The sequence below is a fragment of the Spermophilus citellus genome (genome assembly GCF_964194105.1).
Source record: "Spermophilus citellus genome assembly, chromosome: 2".
Classification (NCBI taxonomy): Eukaryota; Metazoa; Chordata; class Mammalia; order Rodentia; family Sciuridae; genus Spermophilus; species Spermophilus citellus.
The window spans coordinates 192,230,040-192,250,986 of NC_138183.1; the positions used below are offsets into that span (position 1 = coordinate 192,230,040).

Consider the following 20,947-nt stretch of genomic DNA (forward strand, 5'->3'; position numbering starts at 1 on the left):
GCCAAGTGGGATGTGGTAGCAGACACCTGTGATCCTAATGACTCAGGAGGCTAGGCAGGAGCATTGCAAGTTCAAGACCAGCCTGGACAACTTAGCAAGACCCTGTCTCAAAATAAAAAATAACAAAGGGTTGGGGATGTAACTCAGCAATAAGAGTGTCCCCTCTATTAGAGGTTCAATCCCTAGTATCACCACCGCCACACAACAACAACAAAAATATCTTAATCAAGACTGCAATCATTTGAAGATTGTTTCCCTCCCTTGGCTGATTGCAGGAGGCTTTAGTTTCTCATCATGCAGTTGCAGTAGGGAAGAAGTTCGTGTAATATGGTGGTCATCCTCCCCACCCCATCCCCAGTAAGTGATGAGAAGTGGGAAAAGTGGAAGACAGTGGAAGCCACTATGCCTTTTCTGATCTAGCTGCAAAAGTCACACCTGGGTATTTTTGTATCATCCTGTTGGTTACATAGGTTGGTTCCAGCCAGTGTGGGAGAACCACACAAGGCTGTGACATCAGAATGTCAGGGGTACTGGGAACACTCTTGGAAGCTTGCTGCTGTGTAGCCTTTTTCAAATTTGTCAGCAGAAAGTAATTCTTAGTCTTTGCCAATGATTCTTTCAATCTGCTATTTCTGCAATCCTTACTATATTAAAATCACTGATGCATGATTATTTTTGTTTCAAGATAAACATCTATTTCAAAGAAGCTGTTGATTTTTTTTGACAAGTCTTTAATGTATGTTTGTTTATATTTAATCACATTGCTCTTTTCTGTAATGTTTCCCTTTGGTTTGGGTTTGCTCTGTACTATTTTTTACATCTTGAGTGTAATCTCTAGAAGATTTTTAATCTTTTATTGTATCTAAAATAAGCATTTAGACCATAGATGTCCCTGTTAATACTGTACTTAGTTGCATCTCTCTTTTTTTTCTTTTCAGAGCTGAGGATTGTACTTAGGACCTTCCAGATGTTAAGCAAGGGCTCAGCCACTGAGCTAAATCCTCAACCCCAACATCTCACAAGCTTTGATAATGTACTGTTTTAATTTCCTTTCAGTTATAAATATTTTCTAATAATAGTAGTTTCTTTTTAAACCCATGAACTCTTTTCAAAGTTGTTTTTCTTTGCTTCATTTCTAAGTATGTTTAGATTTGTGATTAATCTTTTGTTATTGACTTTTAACATTGTGCTGTCATGCATATGATTTGTATGAATTTTTGGTTCTCATTTATATTTGTATTGTAGCCTCATATATAGTCAATTTTTATATAGTCCACGTAAGTTTGAAAATATATATCCCCCAGTTGTTGGATGCAGGACTCATTAGATCAAGCTTATTAACAGTTTAGACTTTCTGCATCTCTAAAATTTTATGTGTTTCATTTGTCAGTTATCAGGAGGTGCTTTTTAAAAAATATCCCTCAGGGATGAGTTGATGATGACGATGAATGGTTTGTGTATTTTTTTTTCTTAAAATTCTACCAAGTTTTGCTTTATGTATTTTGGAGCTCTATTGTTAAATGAAAGCCACAATACATATTTCTGGCAAACTGTTTCTTCCATTTTAATATGGATCTTCAGTATCCCTAAAATGCTTTTTATTTTAAGACCAATTTTGTCTGATATAGACCGTGGTGCCATCTTTCTTATTTACCTAATACATCTTTTCAAACCACCTTTTTTTCAATATGTATGTGTCACCGGGTTTTAAATACTGTATGTTTCTTGCAAATAATGTTTAGTTGTGCTATGCTTTCTTTTGTGTTTTACTCCAATCTGAGATTCTCTTTTAGTGGGAAAGTTTTGATGATTGATATTTACCCCAATCACTCATATGTTTGGAAATATCTCTACTCCCTTATTTTGTATTTAATGTTTACCATGGCTTTTTTTCCTATCTTAGTCTTTTAGTCAGCTTTTTCACTACTGTCACTAAAAGATCTGACCACAGCAATTTTAGAGGAAGAAAAGTTTGAGGGCTCACAATTTCAAAAGTCTCAATCCATAGACAGCAGGCTCCATTCCTGGGGGCTGGAGGTGAGGCTGAACATCATGGCAGAAGAGGACGGCAGAGGGAAGCAGCTCATATGGTGATCAGAAAGCAGAGAGACAAATACAAACATGGGCTGGGATTGTGGCTCAGCTAGCGCAGGCAGGACCAGGGTTCCGTCCGCCGCACCACGTAAAAATAAAGGCATTGCGTTGTGTCCATCTACATCTAAATATATATATTATATTATATATATAATATATATATAATATAATATATATATATATTTTAAAAATCAAACATTTACCCCCAAACCATGCCCCCAATGCACCACTTCCTCCTACCTGCCCTAATTACCTCTGAATTAATTCACTGATTGGGTTAAGGCTCTCATAACCCAGTCATTTCTCCTTGAAACTTTCTTGCATTGTCTCACACACATGAACTTTTGGGAGCTACCTCACATCCAAACCATAATACGTAGTTTTGGACTTATGTTTTCTATGAGCTTTATTTATGAATGTGTTATATTTATATAAAATGTACCACATATAACATATCACATGTATATAAAATATTTACACTTACACATAAAGTTTCCCTTTTCTTTTTAGTGTTAATTTTTATATTAATAAACATTATAAGTTAGTAAGTTTATACTTTACTACCCTCACAAACAATAAGAACTTTAGAGTACCTTGATTCTGATCCCTCATTCCCATCTTAACTTGGTATTATCTGCCAGAGTTTTTGTTCCATGTCATTTTCATACACCTGAAAGTTGTTCAGGCATGATTAGATCCACATGCTTAAATGATTAAAATACTAAAACAGATCCTTAAAACAATGGCTCAAATGAGAGACGTATGTTTCTTTCTCACATCACAGTCCAGTAGTGAATGGGTGGGCCAAGTGCTAGACCCCATGAGGTTATCACCTAAACAGCTTTCTTCTATCTTGTTTTTATGCCCTTCCCTCCCCAGGATTAAATTCTGACCACAACATTCTTAACCATCATATTGTACTCTTAAAAACTTGTTTTAACTACCCAAATGATAATTGCCTCTACCATGTCCACATTCTACCCTCTAAGGAGGAAGACAAAGTTGAACACAAGTAATTATTATAAGGAAGTGACCTGGAAGTATATATGGTTGTTTTATGCTGCAAGGAAGGTTGGGAAATGTAGTTTCTGGCTGGATGACCAAGAGTCCATCTAAAAGTTGGGGGCTTTGTTACAGCAAAAGAAGGAGGGAATGGGCTTTGGTGTACAAACATCAGAATCCTGTGTTCTCTTCTGATGTTTTCTGTGTTTATTTTAACTGTAGGCAGCTACCCCCCAGTGACTGGAAAAAAAAAGTTACTAACAATAATAACCTCATGGTCATTAACAGCAATAATCTCATGATCTCTCATTTTAGCAATTCCAATAAAAAAGAGAAAGTATCTATTTAGGATGATTTCTCCTGACTGGTTCAATGTGGATCATATCACTAAACAAGTTGCTTTGATCAGACAGATGCAGTCCCCTGGTAAACAGGTGTGTCATTCATCTGCTCAGAAAGGTTGGTGGGATAGGCATACCCCAAACCACATAACCTGAAAGTAGGGAAAAAAGTTGTCTTCAAAAGTCAAATATTAAGGTGCTGTTAACACCAGAATGAATGCTGAATAAGCCACATAATAGATAATCGTTAAAATTGTTCCATAGGGCTATTGGATGGTCTAAAGATGTTGTAGAACTGAATGTATTTTAAAAATTCAAGTAAATAAATATGGAAAGTGACTTGATGACAGAGTTGTTTGAAATGCTTTTGCTTTCTGCTGTCCAGTTTAGGTGCCATTCACTCAGCACCTATGTTCACCTGTTATACTGACCATATTGTGTGCCAATTATTTACTTATGTCTGTCTCCCAGGCCTCCCATAACACACACTTCCAATTGACGGCTTCTCTAGACCTAGATTCCATTTGTGTCTGATAATGCCCAAGGCACAGAGTAGGCATCAGGGGACCAGACTTATTTAAAATGAAAGAAGGATAAATTCTCAATGACCCCCAGAAAAGACATCCCCCTTCAATTCTTGGCTCTCCTTATTGCCTTTGTAGATCATTATTACAAAGATATTAGTCAAATCCAGGGATTGGGGTAGGAAGCATCAGAACAAATTATGTTGCTTATAGAAATTTATCTCCTAATGACTGGAAAATTGTAGCAGCCATCCTTTTATTTATGGAATTCAAATCAAATCACCAAGAGGAAAGACCCAAGTGGGAGGAAGTTCAGGAGATAATTGACTAATCCAGCTGTCTTATCACCCTGTTTGATTCCAAGGTTAAAAAATCGGGGCTGTGTTTTGCAATCAATTCCTAATCTAAACATATAATGACTTTCTCTCCCAGAAACACCAATGCCAGCTTAAATGATGCTGAAAAATATGCCTTTATTTGAGGGGAAAGAAGCTGAACATCAGGCAATGTAACTAGGGGTAGGAAGTGGAGAACAGTGTGGGAGATACATGTGGAGAGACATCAAGGACAGACCAAAAGGTAACCAGAGAAACAAGAACCTTGCCGGAGAAGTATCTAAGTGGCTTGCTTAGGAAGTGCCAACTATGTGTCTTCTGGGTGTGTATTTTGAATATAATAGCCACCATTTATATGCCACTGTTATATGCTAGATGTGGTAGCAAGCATTGTAAGTGCATGTTCTCTTTTTACTTTTTAGAACAACATTGCAAGTTCAGAGTTGGCACCCTGGTTCATAGATGAAATTTAAGACCAGAAAGTTGCAATGATTTGCCCATGGCCATACAACAAGGACTACAAATGCTGGGATTTGAATCCCTGCAGATTGGATTTGATTCAAAGCTTTTGCTCTGAGTCCTTCACTATCACAAGAATATCACCTTATGGCAAGTATTATTTCCTCCATTTTCCAGAAAAGACCGAGGCTCAGGGATGACCCAAGACACTGACAAGGCCCAGGGATGACAAAGACACTGTCTGATTCCAAAAATCTATTTTTCCTCCAAGGTAGAAGACCATGGGGAACAGGGATGCCCCCTGCTAGAAAGTCCCTGCAGGTCAGACCCTACACTTTCCTGGGGAATAGTCCCCCTCCAGTTTACCCCTCAATTTCTTCACCTATACCCCTATCCCAGAATCCTATTACCATCGACTTTCTCCCGCTATGGCCTCTGGGCTGAAGAGGAACCCTGTGGTTCTTGGGAAGGTCTAAGACACTGCTTTCCAAGGATCCTCCAGGGAACAAATAATCAGGACACCCCAGCCTGAGGCCCCCATTTCCACACATCTGAACAAGGCCTGACACCCATTAAGTGCTTGGATCAGGAGCCAGTCACACTGGGTTCAAATACAGTCCCATGACGGACCAAGCAGCACCCCTCTTTTTAAAAACATCTATTAAGGGACAGACATTTCACAAGGGATTTCCTTCCATATTTCATCTAATATTTCTTCTCCTTCAATGATTGGCTCTATTTTACAAAAGAAGAGCCTCAGGTTCCTGGAGGTGAGGTGACCAGCACAAGGGCAGCAAGCGCTTGAGACTTGAACCTACCAAGGCCACAGATCCGCTGCTGCCTGGGAGCAGAGGAGGGAGGAGCTGCCAGAGCTGAGGGAGGTGGGGAAAGAGAGGGCAAGCTCCCACCAGCGCGCGCTGACGACAGCAGGTGATTTTTTTTTCTGCAGCGCTCTCCCTCTCAGCATCTTTCCTGGGTCCCCCCCAACCCCCCTTGCTGAGCGGCAGAAAAGGGTGGGGCCGCCTCTCTGCAGCAGAGGCGGCGGCGGCAGCGGCTGCAGCATCATCCAAGGCAGCAGCGGAGACGGTGGTGCTCGATCTGCGCTGGAGGTGATCGCCTCCATGCCCTACTAGGTGGCCGGCTGCTACTGGACCGGCCGAAAGGATAATCAAGCCCGGTCCGTGGAGCCTGCAGCCACACCGGCCAGCACTTCCTCTGCGCCATGGCTTAAGCCCGCAGTCACCTTGCTTCGCGTCGCCTCGCTCCACCAGCGTCTGCGCGCCGCCGCAGCAGCAGGGAGGGGCGCGTCCCAGACGCCCTAGCCGGGGACTCCAGGACGCCGTGCAGCTGGCCCTTCGGCGCTCGCAGCAGCTGCGTTCCCGAAGGCGTTTGCAGCCGGTAATCGAGGCACTTTACAGACTTTATCTTAGCGATAGCTCTCCCCGGGTGCTCTCTGAGGGAGGAGGGCGAGGTAGTAGGCTGATTTGGGGAGAAAGCGGTGGGAATCACATTGGTGGGTAGGGGCCAGGGGCTGAAGGAAGATTCTAGAGACTTGCTTTAAAGATACAAAAAGAAAGAGGGCCAGTTTTGCATCTAGCATCATGGCGTGGCCGTGCATCACACGGGCCTGCTGCATCGCCCGTTTCTGGAACCAGTTGGACAAGGCGGACATAGCGGTGCCGCTGGTTTTCACTAAGTACTCGGAGGCCACCGAGCACCCGGGCGCCCTACCGCAGCCGCCACCGCCACAACAGCAGCCGACTCAGCCCCCCTCGGCGCGCGCGGTCGCCATAGAGACGCAGCCGGCCCTAGGCGAGTTGGATGCAGTTGCCCGGGCAACAGGGCCAGCGCCCGGGCCTAGCGGCGAACGTGAGGCGACGGCGGCGGCCTCCGCCCGGAGTGGGCTGGGCCCCGGCGCGGGTTCCGGCTCCACCTCCAGGGCAGGCCCCGCGGACTCGGTGATGCGGCAAGATTACCGCGCCTGGAAAGTGCAGCGGCCTGAGCCTAGCTGCCGGCCGCGCAGCGAGTACCAGCCTTCGGACGCGCCCTTTGAGCGGGAGACCCAGTATCAGAAGGACTTCCGTGCCTGGCCGCTGCCGCGCCGCGGGGACCACCCGTGGATCCCCAAACCGGTGCAGATCCCCTCGTCCTCTCAGGCTACCGCGCCTATTCTAGGGGCGCCCAAACGCCGGCCGAAGAGCCAGGAGCGTTGGCCGGTGACCACCGCCGCCGAAGCCATGGAGCAGGACGCCCCAGGAGGAACCGGTGTCCTGGCGGCCGGAAAGGCTTCCGGTGCGGACGAGAGAGACACCCGCAGGAAGGCCGGGCCCGCCTGGATGGTGCGTCGCTCCGAGGGGCACGAGCAGACGCCCCCGTCCGAGGCTCTAGCGCAGGCCCAGGCCCAGGCACAGGCCGGAGCGGCCGGAAAGGCGTCCGGTGCAGATGAGCGCGACACTCGCAGGAAGGCGGGGCCCCCCTGGATGGTGCATCGCTCCGAGGGGCACGAGCAGACGCCCCCGTCCGAGGCTCTAACGCAGGCACAGGCCCAGGCACAGGCCGGAGCGGCTGGAAAGGCGTCTGGTGCAGATGAGCGCGACACTCGCAGGAAGGCAGGGCCCCCCTGGATGGTGCATCGCTCCGAGGGGCAAGATCAGATGTCTGTGCCGGCTGCTCAGGTCCAGGCCGAAGAAGGTGGCCCGGCGGCTGGAAAAGCGTCTGGTGGAGATGAGCGTGACACACGCAGGAGGGCCGGGCCCCCCTGGATGGTGCATCGCTCCGAGGGGCACGAGCAGACGCCCCCGTCCGAGGCTCTAACGCAGGCACAGGCCCAGGCACAGGCCGGAGCGGCTGGAAAGGCGTCTGGTGCAGATGAGCACGACACTCGCAGGAAGGCGGGGCCCCCCTGGATGGTGCATCGCTCCGAGGGGCACGAGCAGACGCCCCCGTCCGAGGCTCTAGCGCAGGCACAGGCCCAGGCACAGGCCGGAGCGGCTGGAAAACCGTCTGGTGCAGATGAGCGCGACACTCGCAGGATGGCGGGGCCCCCCTGGATGGTGCATCGCTCAGAGGGGCACGAGCAGACGCCCCCGTCCGAGGCTCTAGTGCAGGCACAGGCACAGGCACAGGCTGGAGCGGCTGGAAAGGCGTCTGGTGCAGATGAGCGCGACACTCGCAGGAAGGCGGGGCCCCCCTGGATGGTGCATCGCTCCGAGGGGCACGAGCAGACGCCCCCGTCCGAGGCTCTAGCGCAGGCACAGGCCCAGGCACAGGCCGGAGCGGCTGGAAAAGCGTCTGGTGCAGATGAGCGCGACACTCGCAGGAAGGCGGGCCCCCCCTGGATGGTGCATCGCTCCGAGGGGCAAGATCAGATGTCTGTGCCGGCTGCTCAGGTCCAGGCCGAAGAAGGTGGCCCGGCGGCTGGAAAAGCGTCTGGTGGAGATGAGCGTGACACACGCAGGAGGGCCGGGCCCCCGTGGATGGTGCATCGCTCCGAGGGGCACGAGCAGACGCCCCCGTCCGAGGCTCTAACGCAGGCACAGGCCCAGGCACAGGCCGGAGCGGCTGGAAAGGCGTCTGGTGCAGATGAGCGCGACACTCGCAGGAAGGCGGGGCCCCCTTGGATGGTGCATCGCTCCGAGGGGCACGAGCAGACGCCCCCGTCCGAGGCTCTAACGCAGGCACAGGCCCAGGCACAGGCCGGAGCGGCTGGAAAACCGTCTGGTGCAGATGAGCGCGACACTCGCAGGATGGCGGGGCCCCCCTGGATGGTGCATCGCTCAGAGGGGCACGAGCAGACGCCCCCGTCCGAGGCTCTAGTGCAGGCCCAGGCACAAGCACAGGCTGGAGCGGCTGGAAAGGCGTCTGGTGCAGATGAGCGCGACACTCGCAGGATGGCGGGGCCCCCCTGGATGGTGCATCGCTCCGAGGGGCACGAGCAGACGCCCCCGTCCGAGGCTCTAGTGCAGGCCCAGGCACAGGCACAGGCTGGAGCGGCTGGAAAGGCGTCCGGTGCAGATGAGCGCGACACTCGCAGGAAGGCTGGGCCCCCCTGGATGGTGCATCGCTCCGAGGGATACGAGCAGACGCCGCTGCCAGCTGCCCAGGCCACTGGCCCAGAGGGTGGCAAGGGGCGCGCAGCTGCAGATGCCCTTAACCGGCAAATCCGCGAGGAGGTGACCAGTACAGTGAGCAGCTCCTACAGGTGAGACACCGGCAGCAGCTCTCGCAGTGGGGCTGGTCACCCTTATCCTCTCCTGAAGACTGCCTTCACAGACCACACATTCCCATTCCTCTCTCATGCCAGACCACGCCCGTCCTCCAGTCTCATGCCAGGCACTCTCCCACTGCATACTCCTTTCCCTTGTCCTGTGTTAAAGCTGTTAGTTACCACTCCAGCCTTCCCAGATCTTTCTCTTTACTACTTTAGTCACCTTTCCCCCATCCTTGCTCACCTCAGATCCCCACTTACCCAACAGAGACCCTGCGGGTTTCTTCACAGCTGGGTTGCACTTCCTTTCTGTTCCCTGCAACTCACCTGCTGCATTAACTTGGCTGCTGCCCCTTGCTGGCTTCACTGTTGCCCACCTACCTTGTCTTCCTGCAGGGTTCTCATCCTTCTAGAAGAATACTTTCCAAGTGACCTCTCACCCTCCTCCCCAGAACACTTCTTTTGGCTCTTCATTCTTCTTTCTCTCTCAGTCTCTGGGCTACACTCAAGCACCACACCCTTTTCTAGATTTCCCCTCAGGTCCTTACAAATCACCCTCCTCCTCTATCACTCAGACTTTGAAGTCATTTTCCTCCTGCTTCTTACTTGCTGTCACACATTGGTCAAATTTCTCAATCTTTTTCAGGGCCAGGTTCTTAGCTGTAAGTTGTTATTAATAATAGATATCTCTTAGTGTTTTTCGATGATTTATTGATTTTAAGTTAAACATCCAGGGTATTTTTCAATACCTACTATAGGCCAAGCACTGTGCTGACATTGTGAGGATTCAGGAGGACTGCTCATGCCAGGGACATAGTGGTCATTAGTTCGTTTCCATTCTGACCTTCTACAGGATGCTTCATTGCTCTGATTTCTACTTCCTAGACGCCTGGGCCCATTTCTCCTAATGAGGCATCTCCTTTCTCTCTCTCTGCCCTGTGGCTTATGGGGTCCTTCATCAGTACCACAGGAATTAGTTGCCTTCTTCCTGGTGACTGAGGGTGGGGGGCAGGTTGCAGAATTAGTGTCCTCTGCCAATACCCTATAAGGTACCCATACATACCTTCAATCAGACTGATGTCCTCCAATGAACATGACAAACACTTTCTCCCATGCCGAGAAAAAACTAGCATATGGAGACATCTTACCTTGTCTTCCTAAATTTCACCTCCTACTTACCATCTCTCTCTTGATTTACTGCTATCACAACCTCACTGTTCTCCTAGAAATACATTGCTTCCTTTTAAAGTTCTGGATCAAACAAGGACACATATCCTTTTCTTTGGATAGCCACAATGAGGTGGAATTTTCATAATATTTTTATGCTGCTACCAAGAAAGGAAACAAATAAGCAAGGAGCATAAATGAAACCAAGAGGTAGTTTTCTGGTTCTGCAATGAATTTCTTGTTTATAAGGTCCTACTGCATTCCCTGAGAACCCTATGGCTGGCCCAACATTACAGATCGCTGGTCTGTGGCTTCATCTTCCTCTTCCCATTCTACCATCCTACGGCAGGTGGAACCTCACCACCCGCTAGGCAGAAGCTACCTCTTCTCACCTCCATGTAGTTAATGACAGTCACAGGAGAGGGCCCAGGTTCTCAAACCTCCTATTCAGTTTATGTTCCCTAATTTGTAGGACTTGTTTTGTTTCTGGATTATTGGTCAGTCAAGGAATGACTGCAACCTGTCAGATGAAAATTTTGGTTGTACCAAATTTGGGTTTGTACCTTTGCTCTGTGCCTTTTCCCTTAAAACAAAACCTTAGCTGTGTAATAAGCATGTTATGTTTCAGTTTGAATTATACACATATGGAAATGATTAGATTGGGTAGGGGAAGGCTGTGCTCGTGCAGCTGGTGAGAATGACTATTTTTTAGGAGCTATTAGAACTCTATCAACCTGTTAAGAAAAATCTTTGAACACTTCACAATTTTTTTCAAAAAAACAATTCAGGTCTTCTCTAAAATTTAATGATAATATGACTTTGGGCCACGAGTGCCTTTTTGCTTGATAGTCAAAGCATTTTGAAACATTAAGAGAACGAGTGTTGCTAAGAAACATTAATTTCTTTAATTAACAGTTTGTGTGTAAGACAAATTTGATGTGAAATTTCACATTATTTTTTGTTCCAGAATAAAAATTAACCAATGAAAGAAAAATGCACTTTGGGTGAAATAAAATTTGAAAGAAATAAGATATTTAATAAATACACTATTAGAGAAATACAGTATTAGAGAAATGCTAAGGAATTATAGGCTTACCTGGAACTTTGATTTTCCCTCCCTATTATCTCAAATTATTTTCCTTGCTATAATTCTGGATATTTACTGAATTTAAGTATGTCCCATGTCCACTGTAGGTGGGCCTTACATTATCACAGAAAGCAAGTAAGACTCCATTTCAATGATAAATTTGATTTATAAAATCTTTTCTTTGGCCACTTTACATAAATCATGGTATATTTATACCATGGTGACTGGTTCCTCTCATGGGCTTTACAAGTGACATCTGTCACATGACATCAATGTGAGCAGTTTGCTTGAGAAAGGACACATAATCTATCAACATAATATATCGGTATATAACATAAAATACAATTCAGCTTTCAGAATCATATATATGCTAATAGACAGCCAGTTAATAGTATTAGATATCCTTTGAGTACGGTTTTGAGAAACCTTCGTTATTCAATAGTTCGTCTGATTCATAATGCATTCATACTAGCTGGGAGTTTCACATTCAAGTGGCTATCTGAGGCTTTGAGAATATTTCACAATCATAAGGTGTATTTATTTTAATACATTAATTTTACACAGATGATATTAGAAAATTGAGGAGCATGTCTTTTTTTTTTTTTTTTTGAGAAGCATGTCTTTGTTATAGTTTTTCATGTTGAGGATGGATTTCACTGGGAAGCCATTTGTGACTTTAGCTCTGGCATTCTCAATTAGAAAATAGATGAGTCATAGGAGGGGATTAAAATTTCTCTCCCCGTCAACCCCATTGCCCTGGCCATTGGTTAATAGGGATAGATGGGGTAGCAGGTGTCCCTATAGAAATGCTAATGAGAAACTGTTCCTAGAAGAAATCAGCTGGGGCACCAGGAGGCAGAATTAATAAACCAGAGGCAAAATACTTGAAAAATGAGAGTAATAACAAGGAAGTCAGGAAGAAAAAGAGCCTTTAATGTCTGCCCTACGGCCTTGTGTGAATGTGAGAGAAAGGCCCATCTGACTTAGCTTGTGCTATGCAGAACTGCCCTGTACCACAACGTCCATTTTCCTAATTGCCTTCTGCTTAAGTCCCACCAATACCTCAAGGTCAGTCTTGGATATTGAGTCTTCAGCAATGCCTTCCTAGATCCTGCCATTCAGAATTACCATTTTTACTATCTAAACTGTTATCACTGTCTGCTTATTTGTCAAATACTTTTTATTTTTTAACTTTTTATTTTAGTGTGTGTGTGTGTGTGTGTGTGTGTGTGTGTGTGTGTGTGGTTTATCCATATGTATTCCACCTCCCAGATCATGGACACTTAAAGAGAAGGGCTGCATTTGGCCATTTCTATACCTCTCACAGCCTAATGTTCCTCTGCATTGTTTAGATTTGTTGATCCAGTGGGATATATAGGACTTAGTGAACATTTTATTAATCTACATGTTGACTAATTTCCTTTTGTCTCGTTTAATTGAATTTATTTCAGAAAATGACCAACAAGCCCTTGCTATGTATTCAAGCTAGGGATACTGAAAAATAAGTTATAATTTTACTGAGGGAAGTCATGTCCTCTTTAATTGGGATTCAGTCTGAATTCCTCTAGCTTACACCAGAAGGCAATGTTCAGATGGGGAAGGGTGGTGAGCATTCCAGGCCTGACTCTTGATGTACCTTTGCTTAAAGCCAGGGGCCTCAACCCTGGCTGCATGTTGGATGATCTGGAGGCCTTTAAAAATGGTGTTGCATGGAGAGACACTGATACAGTTGGTCTGGGGTGGGGCCTGGACATCTATATGTTTTAAAGCTCTCTTGGGTTATTCTAATGGGCAATCAGGTTATGACATATGTCCACAAGGCAAGCTTCTCAAAATTCAGTATGCAGAAGAATCACCTGAAGAGCTTACCAAGATTCAGATTCCTGGGCCACATTCTCAGGCATGCTGCTTCAATAGGTTTAATGTGGAGCCTAAGAATCTATTTTTAATAAACACTATAGATAATTTTGTTGCAATTAGACTTCTGGCTTTACTCAAGGAGACACTGCTCAGAGAGATTTGCTGTCTTTAAGGGATGATTTGCCCATATACATTTATATATGGGTCAACTTACATTTTCTTTCATGTTCTTTGTTTATGTTTTATAATTTTCTCCATAAAGATAATTTCTATAATTATAGGGTTGTTGGGTTTTTTTTGTTGTTGTTTCTTTCTTTTTTTTTTTTTTTTTTGGTACCAAGAATTGAACCACAGAGCCATATACCCAGCCCTTTAAAAAATATTTTATTTAGTGACAGGCTCTCTCTAAATTGCTTAGGGCCTAGTTAAGTTGCTAAGGCTGTCTTTGAACTCGTGATCCTCCTGCCTCAGGCTTCTAAGCTGCTGGGCCTTCAACACTGTGCCCAGATATAATTATAGTTTTTAAGTTTTATTTTTTTATAGATAAATCTTTAACTGGATTCTATCTTTATGTATAGAATGAAGTCAGAACCAAATTTTCCCCCCATATGGAAAGTCATTTATCTCAGGCCCTTTTTAAAAGTTTACCTTTTCCCCACTAATTCATGATGTCTCCTTATCACATAAGGGTCATACATGCTTAGTTATTATTTCTGAGCTCTTTGTTCTATTATATTAGTTTGAGCTAATACCATAGTCTCTTATTTTCTTTTTTTTACAAGCTGTGTTTTAATTAGTGTTCCTATTACAAAGAGTTTATTTTATTACATTTTCTAACTTATTATTGCTCAGATGCATTATTTTTTATAAGTTAATCTTATATTCAGGAACCTTACCATACTCTCTAACTAGTTTTATATATACATGCTTTAGGATTGTCTATAGAGATAATGTATGTTTTTAGCAAATAGCAATTTTTTATTTTCCTTTCAAATATCTATGTATCTTGTTGTTGAATTGCTGCATTGATTAGAAAATCCAGTTTAGGTTTGAATAATATGCAGTAACAGACATTTTTTTTTGTCTTGTGACATGAGCCTCCTTCTAAAATTTTATTGTTAATAAAATTAACAATAAAATAACAATATAACAATTAAAAAAACAATGTTTGCTCTGTTTTTATGAGATTAGAGTAAGAAACTTCTTGTTATCCTAGTTTGCTAGGGATTTCTAAAATGCAGATGGGTGTTGAATTATATTGAATAAAGCATCAATTGAAAGGGTCTTATGGCTTTTTTTTTTTAATATGATGTTAGATTTCTTCCTGATGTCAAACCATCTTTACATTCCTGGGATAATCTTGCTTAGACAAAAATATTTTTTTTGTGCTGAATTTGGTTTGCTATTTTTTATTTAAAATGCTTGCCTATATATTTGTAAGTGAAACTGGTCTATAGTTTTACTTTTTTATATTGGAAGAAAGATTATAAAATTAGATGAATACATTTTTCTCCTTTTTAATTGTTTGGAACAATTTGTATGGGAAAGGCTGTTCCTTAAATAGCTGATAAGATTCTCCTATAAAACTTCTGGATCTGGTGTTTTTTTCATGAACTTGTTAATTCTATAAATTTGATGTCTTTCATAGAGATTAAGTCAGTTGTGTGTTTCTTCTTGGACTAATTTTTATAATTTATATTTTTTCTGGAAAATTTACATTTTTTTCTAATTTTAAAATGTATTGACATAAAAAAGTCTCTGCTTATCTGTAGCTATATTCCCTTTTTCATACCTGATATTAATTTGTATCTTTTTGAGGATTAGTATTATTGAGGTTAATTTTGCTTTTTAGTCTTTTCAAAGAACAAAATTTTGGGTTTGTTGAAAATTAATCTCTCTCTCAGTAAATCTAACCCTTATTTTTACTATTCCTTTGTGTGTATGTGTGTTTCTGAGTATGGAACCTAGTATCTTGTGCATGCTAGGCAAGTTCTTTATCTCTGAACTTCATCCCCAGCCTTATTCCCTTTCTTTTCATGCTTCTGAGAGGTAGGTATTGGCTAGGTTACCCCTGGCTTTGCAACTCTGGATAAAGATTTTGGATTTGTTTTTGTAGACAATCATGAGTCGCTGAAGGAATCCTGGCAGGGAGAGAAGATAATTTGATTTAAATTTTGTACAATTCTTGCTGACTGATAGGAGAAGAGGGGCCAATAAGAGGCAAGCTATTGAAACCATGCAGAGAGAAGGATAAAGCCTTCACTATGTCTGTGGGCTGGTGATTCATAACATAATGCAGGTAGAAAACAGTGGATCATACTGACCAACTGAGGTGCAGGGAGGAGGCTGCAATCCAGGATGACACTTGTGTTTCCAGTTTGGATAACTGGCAGTGATGTTAGTCACTAGTCACTGGGATGAGGATTATAGAGGAGAAAAATGTCTGAAGTGGAGGTGGAGCTTACTTTTTAATAGATAGAATTTGCATTTGGGGATACTGAGAAGAGGAGTTCAAGAATCAGTCGAGCAGATGGATCTGAAGCTCAGGGAGCAGTCTCACCTGTAAATATAAATTTGAAAAACCTCAGCTTGTGGGTGGTATTAAGCTGTGGGAACAAGTGAAATCATCCTTGCGAAGGGAGTAGAGAAAATTAGCCATCAAAGAATGGAGCGCTAGGGGATACAAACATTTGGGGTACTGACAGCATAAGGAATATTTGTGAAAAAGATAAAGGAGTCATCGGAGGGAATGAAGAAACTAGGAGAGATGGTTGTCATGGAAATTACATCAAGGACCTAAATTAGCAGTGCTCTTCCTATTTGGAAATTTTTATAGAGAACCTACTGTGTGAAAGGCATTTTGTTCATTCTTTGGTTGACCCTGTACCTTTAACTTTCAGAGATATAACACTAACCAATACTAATCCCCAAAGGAGATACAATACAATTAATTCTTAGTTGCTTTCCTAGAGAAAAATGGCATCTAAAGCACATATGAACTTGAAAAGTCAATCCAGTGATCGTTCTAAATCTACAACCACTAAGAATCAAGCACTTAATGTTCTAGCAACAAATCTAAACTAATCCAACAAGTGTTCAGTAGGATGAAGGGGCCATCTCTGTAATGCAGCTTTGCCTTTACAAATTATGTCAGTTGTACCGATGTGGACAGGTGAGGCTCTCTTTCTTGCTGAATAAAGATTACTTCAAGATGGGCCTGAAGCATCAAACTAAAAGTTTCCTGTAGAAGCTAGATTCACCATTAGAAATAATAATCATGGTAGCTAGTTGAGTGCTTGTCAGAGGGCCAGTAGCCTTAGATACATTATCTTCTGTAATCTTCATAGTGGCCCTGCAGTAATAGAATTGTTACTTCCCTGTTGGAGCTTGGGATCCATAGGCCTCTTGTTTGCATTTAGGCTTAAGAGCTTGGAAAGCACAGGTTTTCTCTGCGCTGGTATTTTCTCTCTACTTGGCACTTTCTGCATGCCATATTAACATGTACTGTTTCAACTCAGTTGCAGTCTGTAAATGTTAATATCTACCATATAACAGTCCCTGAACTAAGTCTTGAGATGACAAAATGGTCCTTGTTCTCAAGGGGTTTGTGTTTATAAGGCAGGGGCAAATGTGCTGAGAAGTTATAGGTGCCATGATACAAAGCCTGTGCAGTGTAGTTGGACACAAACGGGGGGAGGAATTAAGTCCTCTTGATTCGAGGTTTATTGGGAAAGGACTCAGCAGAGAATGTGACTGGTAGGCTGAGTCTTGAAAGATGAGTGGACACTCAATGAGGAAGGAACCAATTAGAATAAAGGTTGCAATCAATTTCATACAGTAGAACTTAGAGGTTATCATTTCATAAGATGAGATGGCAAGGAGGGATGTAGGCTTCTTTTATCTTGTAAACAAAGGGAAGAATCAGGATCAGGTCTTGGAGTTTAGAAAAGGTGATTTTGACAGCAGTGGGAAATTTGGATTGGAGGCATTAGGAAGAACAGGGTCAAGGAAGAAAGCTGTAGTCTAGGTGAGAGATGATGACAGGACATTCATCAAGGGAATCATGTCAATATGTGTTGATGGCATAGAAGAAAATGATGAGTGGCTAATGGAAGGTAGGCAGAAAGGGAGGAGGATTCCAGGATGTCTCCCAGGTTTCATGATGTCTGGAGAAGAATGATATCATTCACTGGGCTGTAAAGCATGGTTGTGGCCAAGTTGTTGAGGTGTCTTTGGAAGGTTTACATGAGTGCTTAGTGCAGAAGGAAAATGTAAACACACTACTAATAAGGATGTCAACTGGTACAATCACTTTATAAAACTCTTTGGTATGATTTATTCAATTTAAACACATTTTTATCCTATGACCTAGCATTTTCATTCTTGAATATATACTTAACAGAAATGAGTGCAGAAGATTTGTACAAGAAAGTTTATGGAAAAATTATTAATCATAACTAAAACTAAAAATAGCCCAAATGACCTTCAACAATGGGATGCACAAACTATGCAGAATATTCTTACAGGACATGGTAGGCAGAATAAGGCCTCCCTCAAAGATGTCTCCATCCTAACTCTTGGAACTTATAAATAAATATATGGCAAAAAGGACTTTGAAGATGTCATAAAGTTAAGGATCTTGAGATGAGGAGAGGAACCTGGATGATCCAGGTGGGCCTGGTGTAATCACAAGAGTCCTGAGGAAGTCAGGCATGGATGTCAGAAGGGTGCAGTGTGATAAAGTCTTGGCTGGCCGTGGCTGGCTTTGAAAAAAGAAGGGGATCAGTGCCAAGGAATGCAGGAGCCGCTAAGAACAGGAAAAAGCAAGGAAATGGATTCTGCCCTAAAGTCCCTAATGACACCCATTTTGGACTTCTAAACAACAGCACTGTAAAATAATAAATGGGCATTGTTTTGTGGTCTTTTGTTATAGTAGCTTAGATGATTCGTGGGATTTCTGTTGGCAGTTTACACCAGATACTTCCTTGTAGCGAGGGGCCGCCTGGTGCACTGTGGAATGTTTAGCAGCAGCCCTGGCTTTACCCACTCCAGCCATTAGGGTTTCCTGCCCCTCCCTGCCCTGAGTTGCAGCAATAAATATCTCCAGACATCACCAAAGGCCATTTTGGGGGACACATTTATTCCTTATCGAGAACGACTGTTACAGTGCAATATAAGCACACTGTTTTAGTCAGCTTTTTTGCTGCTGTGACTGAAAGATCTGACCAGAACAACTGTAGAAGAGGAAAAGTTTATTTGGGGGCTCACTGTTTCAGAGGTCCCAGTCCATGGACAGCCAGCTCCTGGGGCTCAAAGTGGGGCTGGACATCATGGCAGAAGAATGTGGTGGAGGGAAGCAGCTCATATGATGATCAGAAGGCAGAGAGAAAAACTCCACTTGCCAGATACAAATATATACCTTAAAGGCACATCCCCAATTCCCACTTCTGCTGGCCACACCCTACCGGATTTTAATCACTCAGTTAATCCCATCAGGGGATTAATCCCTTAAGGGAGCTGCTGCCAACTTCAGCCTTCATGCCATCTTTCTTTACTATCCTAAGCCCTTGCCTAATCATTTCTCCTTCAAACTTCCTTGCATTGTCTCACATGTGAGCTTTTGGGGGACACCTCACTTTCCAACCATATCATGCACAAAGTGAATGACCCAAATTGTATGATTTCAAAGACAGATGATAAAAAGTACAGAGCTGGATGTGGTGGCACATGCCTGTAATCCCAGTGGCTGGGGAGGCCGAGGCAGGAGGATTGAGAGTTCAAAGCCAGCCTCAGCAAAATCGAGACACTAAACAACTCAGTGAGACCCTGTCTCTAAATAAAATACAAAATAAAAAAAATATATAAAATGGGGATGTGGCTCAGTGGTTGAGTGCTCCTGAGTTCAATCCCCAGTACAAAAAAAAAAGTACTGGATGATAGTGGTAGTTAGGATATTGGAAGTCTCTGTGGGGGATGGGTAGACAGGTATTGGCTTAGAGGAACCTTCTGAGGCATTGGGAAGGTTCTGTATGTTGATCTGAGTGGCAGTTAGATGGTTCTACCTATGCAACAGTAAACACTTATGGACTTTATTCTAGGCATGTTATATCTCAACAAAAAATAAAATCAAAATACAAACTAAATGGAAGTGTAGTTTGATGCCCAAGAGACAAGGCAGAACAGAACAAGAAAGATCTGGACAACACAAACCTGTTGGTGAGAATCGAACTCATGGATGCTGGCTGGGAGGGAATAGAGAGGATGAGGACATGGAAGCCAGAGCCCAGCAGGCAGTTAGACCTCAGAGAAGAGGGGAGAGCAGTCAGTGAAGGATTGGCATTGGTTTCCACTTGCTCTCCACCCTCCTCCACTGCCTCTACCTCCCAGCTCCTGCCAGTTAGCCCTGGGCAGTACCCCTGGCTGTGTGCAGTAATGACAGTCCTCAATATCCCCGCTTATTCTAGCATGGTCTCCATCACTGTGCAGCTTTCCAGATGAATGAAGAGATTTTTGCAGGACCAAGCCAGTGTAACTTCTCTTGTTGGAAAAATTGTGCCCAGCCTCAGGCCGTAAAACCCACAAGTACCTCCCTGAAATACTCCCTCCTCCACAGTGCTACTCCCTTGTGGTCATTGTCCATTTCCCACAGTGATTTCAAAAATCGGCCATGTGTGACATATCTTAGAGTGCATTTTTTGCAAGTCTTCTATCCTTTAAAGATTGGTCACCACTAAAGCATTATAATTAGAAAGGTAGACAATGAAAAAATGCCAAAGAGCAGAATATTAGAAAGAACTGAGACAATTGAGCTTTGACCTCATTTGCTGAGTGCTTACTCTGTGCCAAACACTTAAGCATGTCTTTTTATTTAGACTTCTTATTGGCTTTTTAAGGTAAACATCTCTATCTCTAAAGATGAAGAATAGAGTTATGGAGGTGTGGGGACTGAGGTCACATAGCCAGTCAGTGGCCACATGGCTCAGAGATCTGGTTCTCTTCATTCCAGACCACAGCTGTATCTTGCTTAAGCAGACCCCCATTAAGACACCATCCTCGAGGGGGCTGCTGCCATCCTCAGCCTTCATGCCATCTTTCCTCACTGTCCTAAGCCCTTGCCATTTTCCTTGTTTCTGCAGTGGGAAGGGACAAGTACTCTTGCCATTCCCTGTCCGAAAATGTCTCTGGATCCCCTTCCCTCCAGTGCAAGGCCAGCCTTGGGTCTGCAGTCAAAGCCTGCCAGAATCTGACCTATCTTATGCTTCTAACCTTTCTATTCATTGCTAATGGTGTTTTTGTTTGTTTGTTTGTTTGTTTGTTTGTTTGTTTGTTTTTTAAATACCTGATGTTTTTTCCTGGGGTTCTCAGCCCTGGTTGCACATGAAAATCACAGGGACCCCAGGGGTGCTCTGGCCAAACCATAGCCTAAGATGGGCTCTCACAAAGCCCACACTTCTCTAGGCCTGGGTTTCACTCACAGTTTTCCTTCCTGCCTTTCTCCTTTCTTTTTTCTAAATCTTTCCTCTCCTTCAGGGCTTTTAGTTCATAGTGACATTTTGTAAGCCTTCTATCTTTTAAGGATTGATTCATGCTGTGAAAATAGGAATTAGGTTGGATCTATTTGATCATAATTTCAGAATAATAATTAAGTGTGTTTAATATTTTTATTCCAAGTTCAATGCAACATCTTAAGAATATACTGGGACTATGGGCCGTGAGGGTCCCTGATGAAGAGTATATGATCTCTGCTTGATGGAGACTGCTTCTCATGAGGGAGATAACATGGATGCACGTAACCAAGTCCAGGTTAAAATCAGGGCCAGCGTTCTCTAGAAGCACTACAGGGGTGTTAATTCTTTGGAAGATTGTGGAAG

General features: G+C 43.8%; 1 protein-coding gene across 1 annotated transcript in view; it reads left to right on the plus strand.

Annotated features, from left to right (window-relative positions):
• The first annotated feature begins 5,435 nt into the window (after positions 1 to 5,435).
• MAP6 (microtubule associated protein 6) overlaps positions 5,436 to 20,947 on the plus strand; it is a 74,728-nt gene continuing 59,216 nt past the window's right edge. The window contains exon 1 of the mRNA XM_081278875.1: positions 5,436 to 8,956. Within this exon, the coding sequence (XP_081135001.1) occupies positions 6,357 to 8,956 (2,600 nt within the window). The 5' untranslated portion in view covers positions 5,436 to 6,356. The remainder of the gene's footprint in view (positions 8,957 to 20,947) is intronic.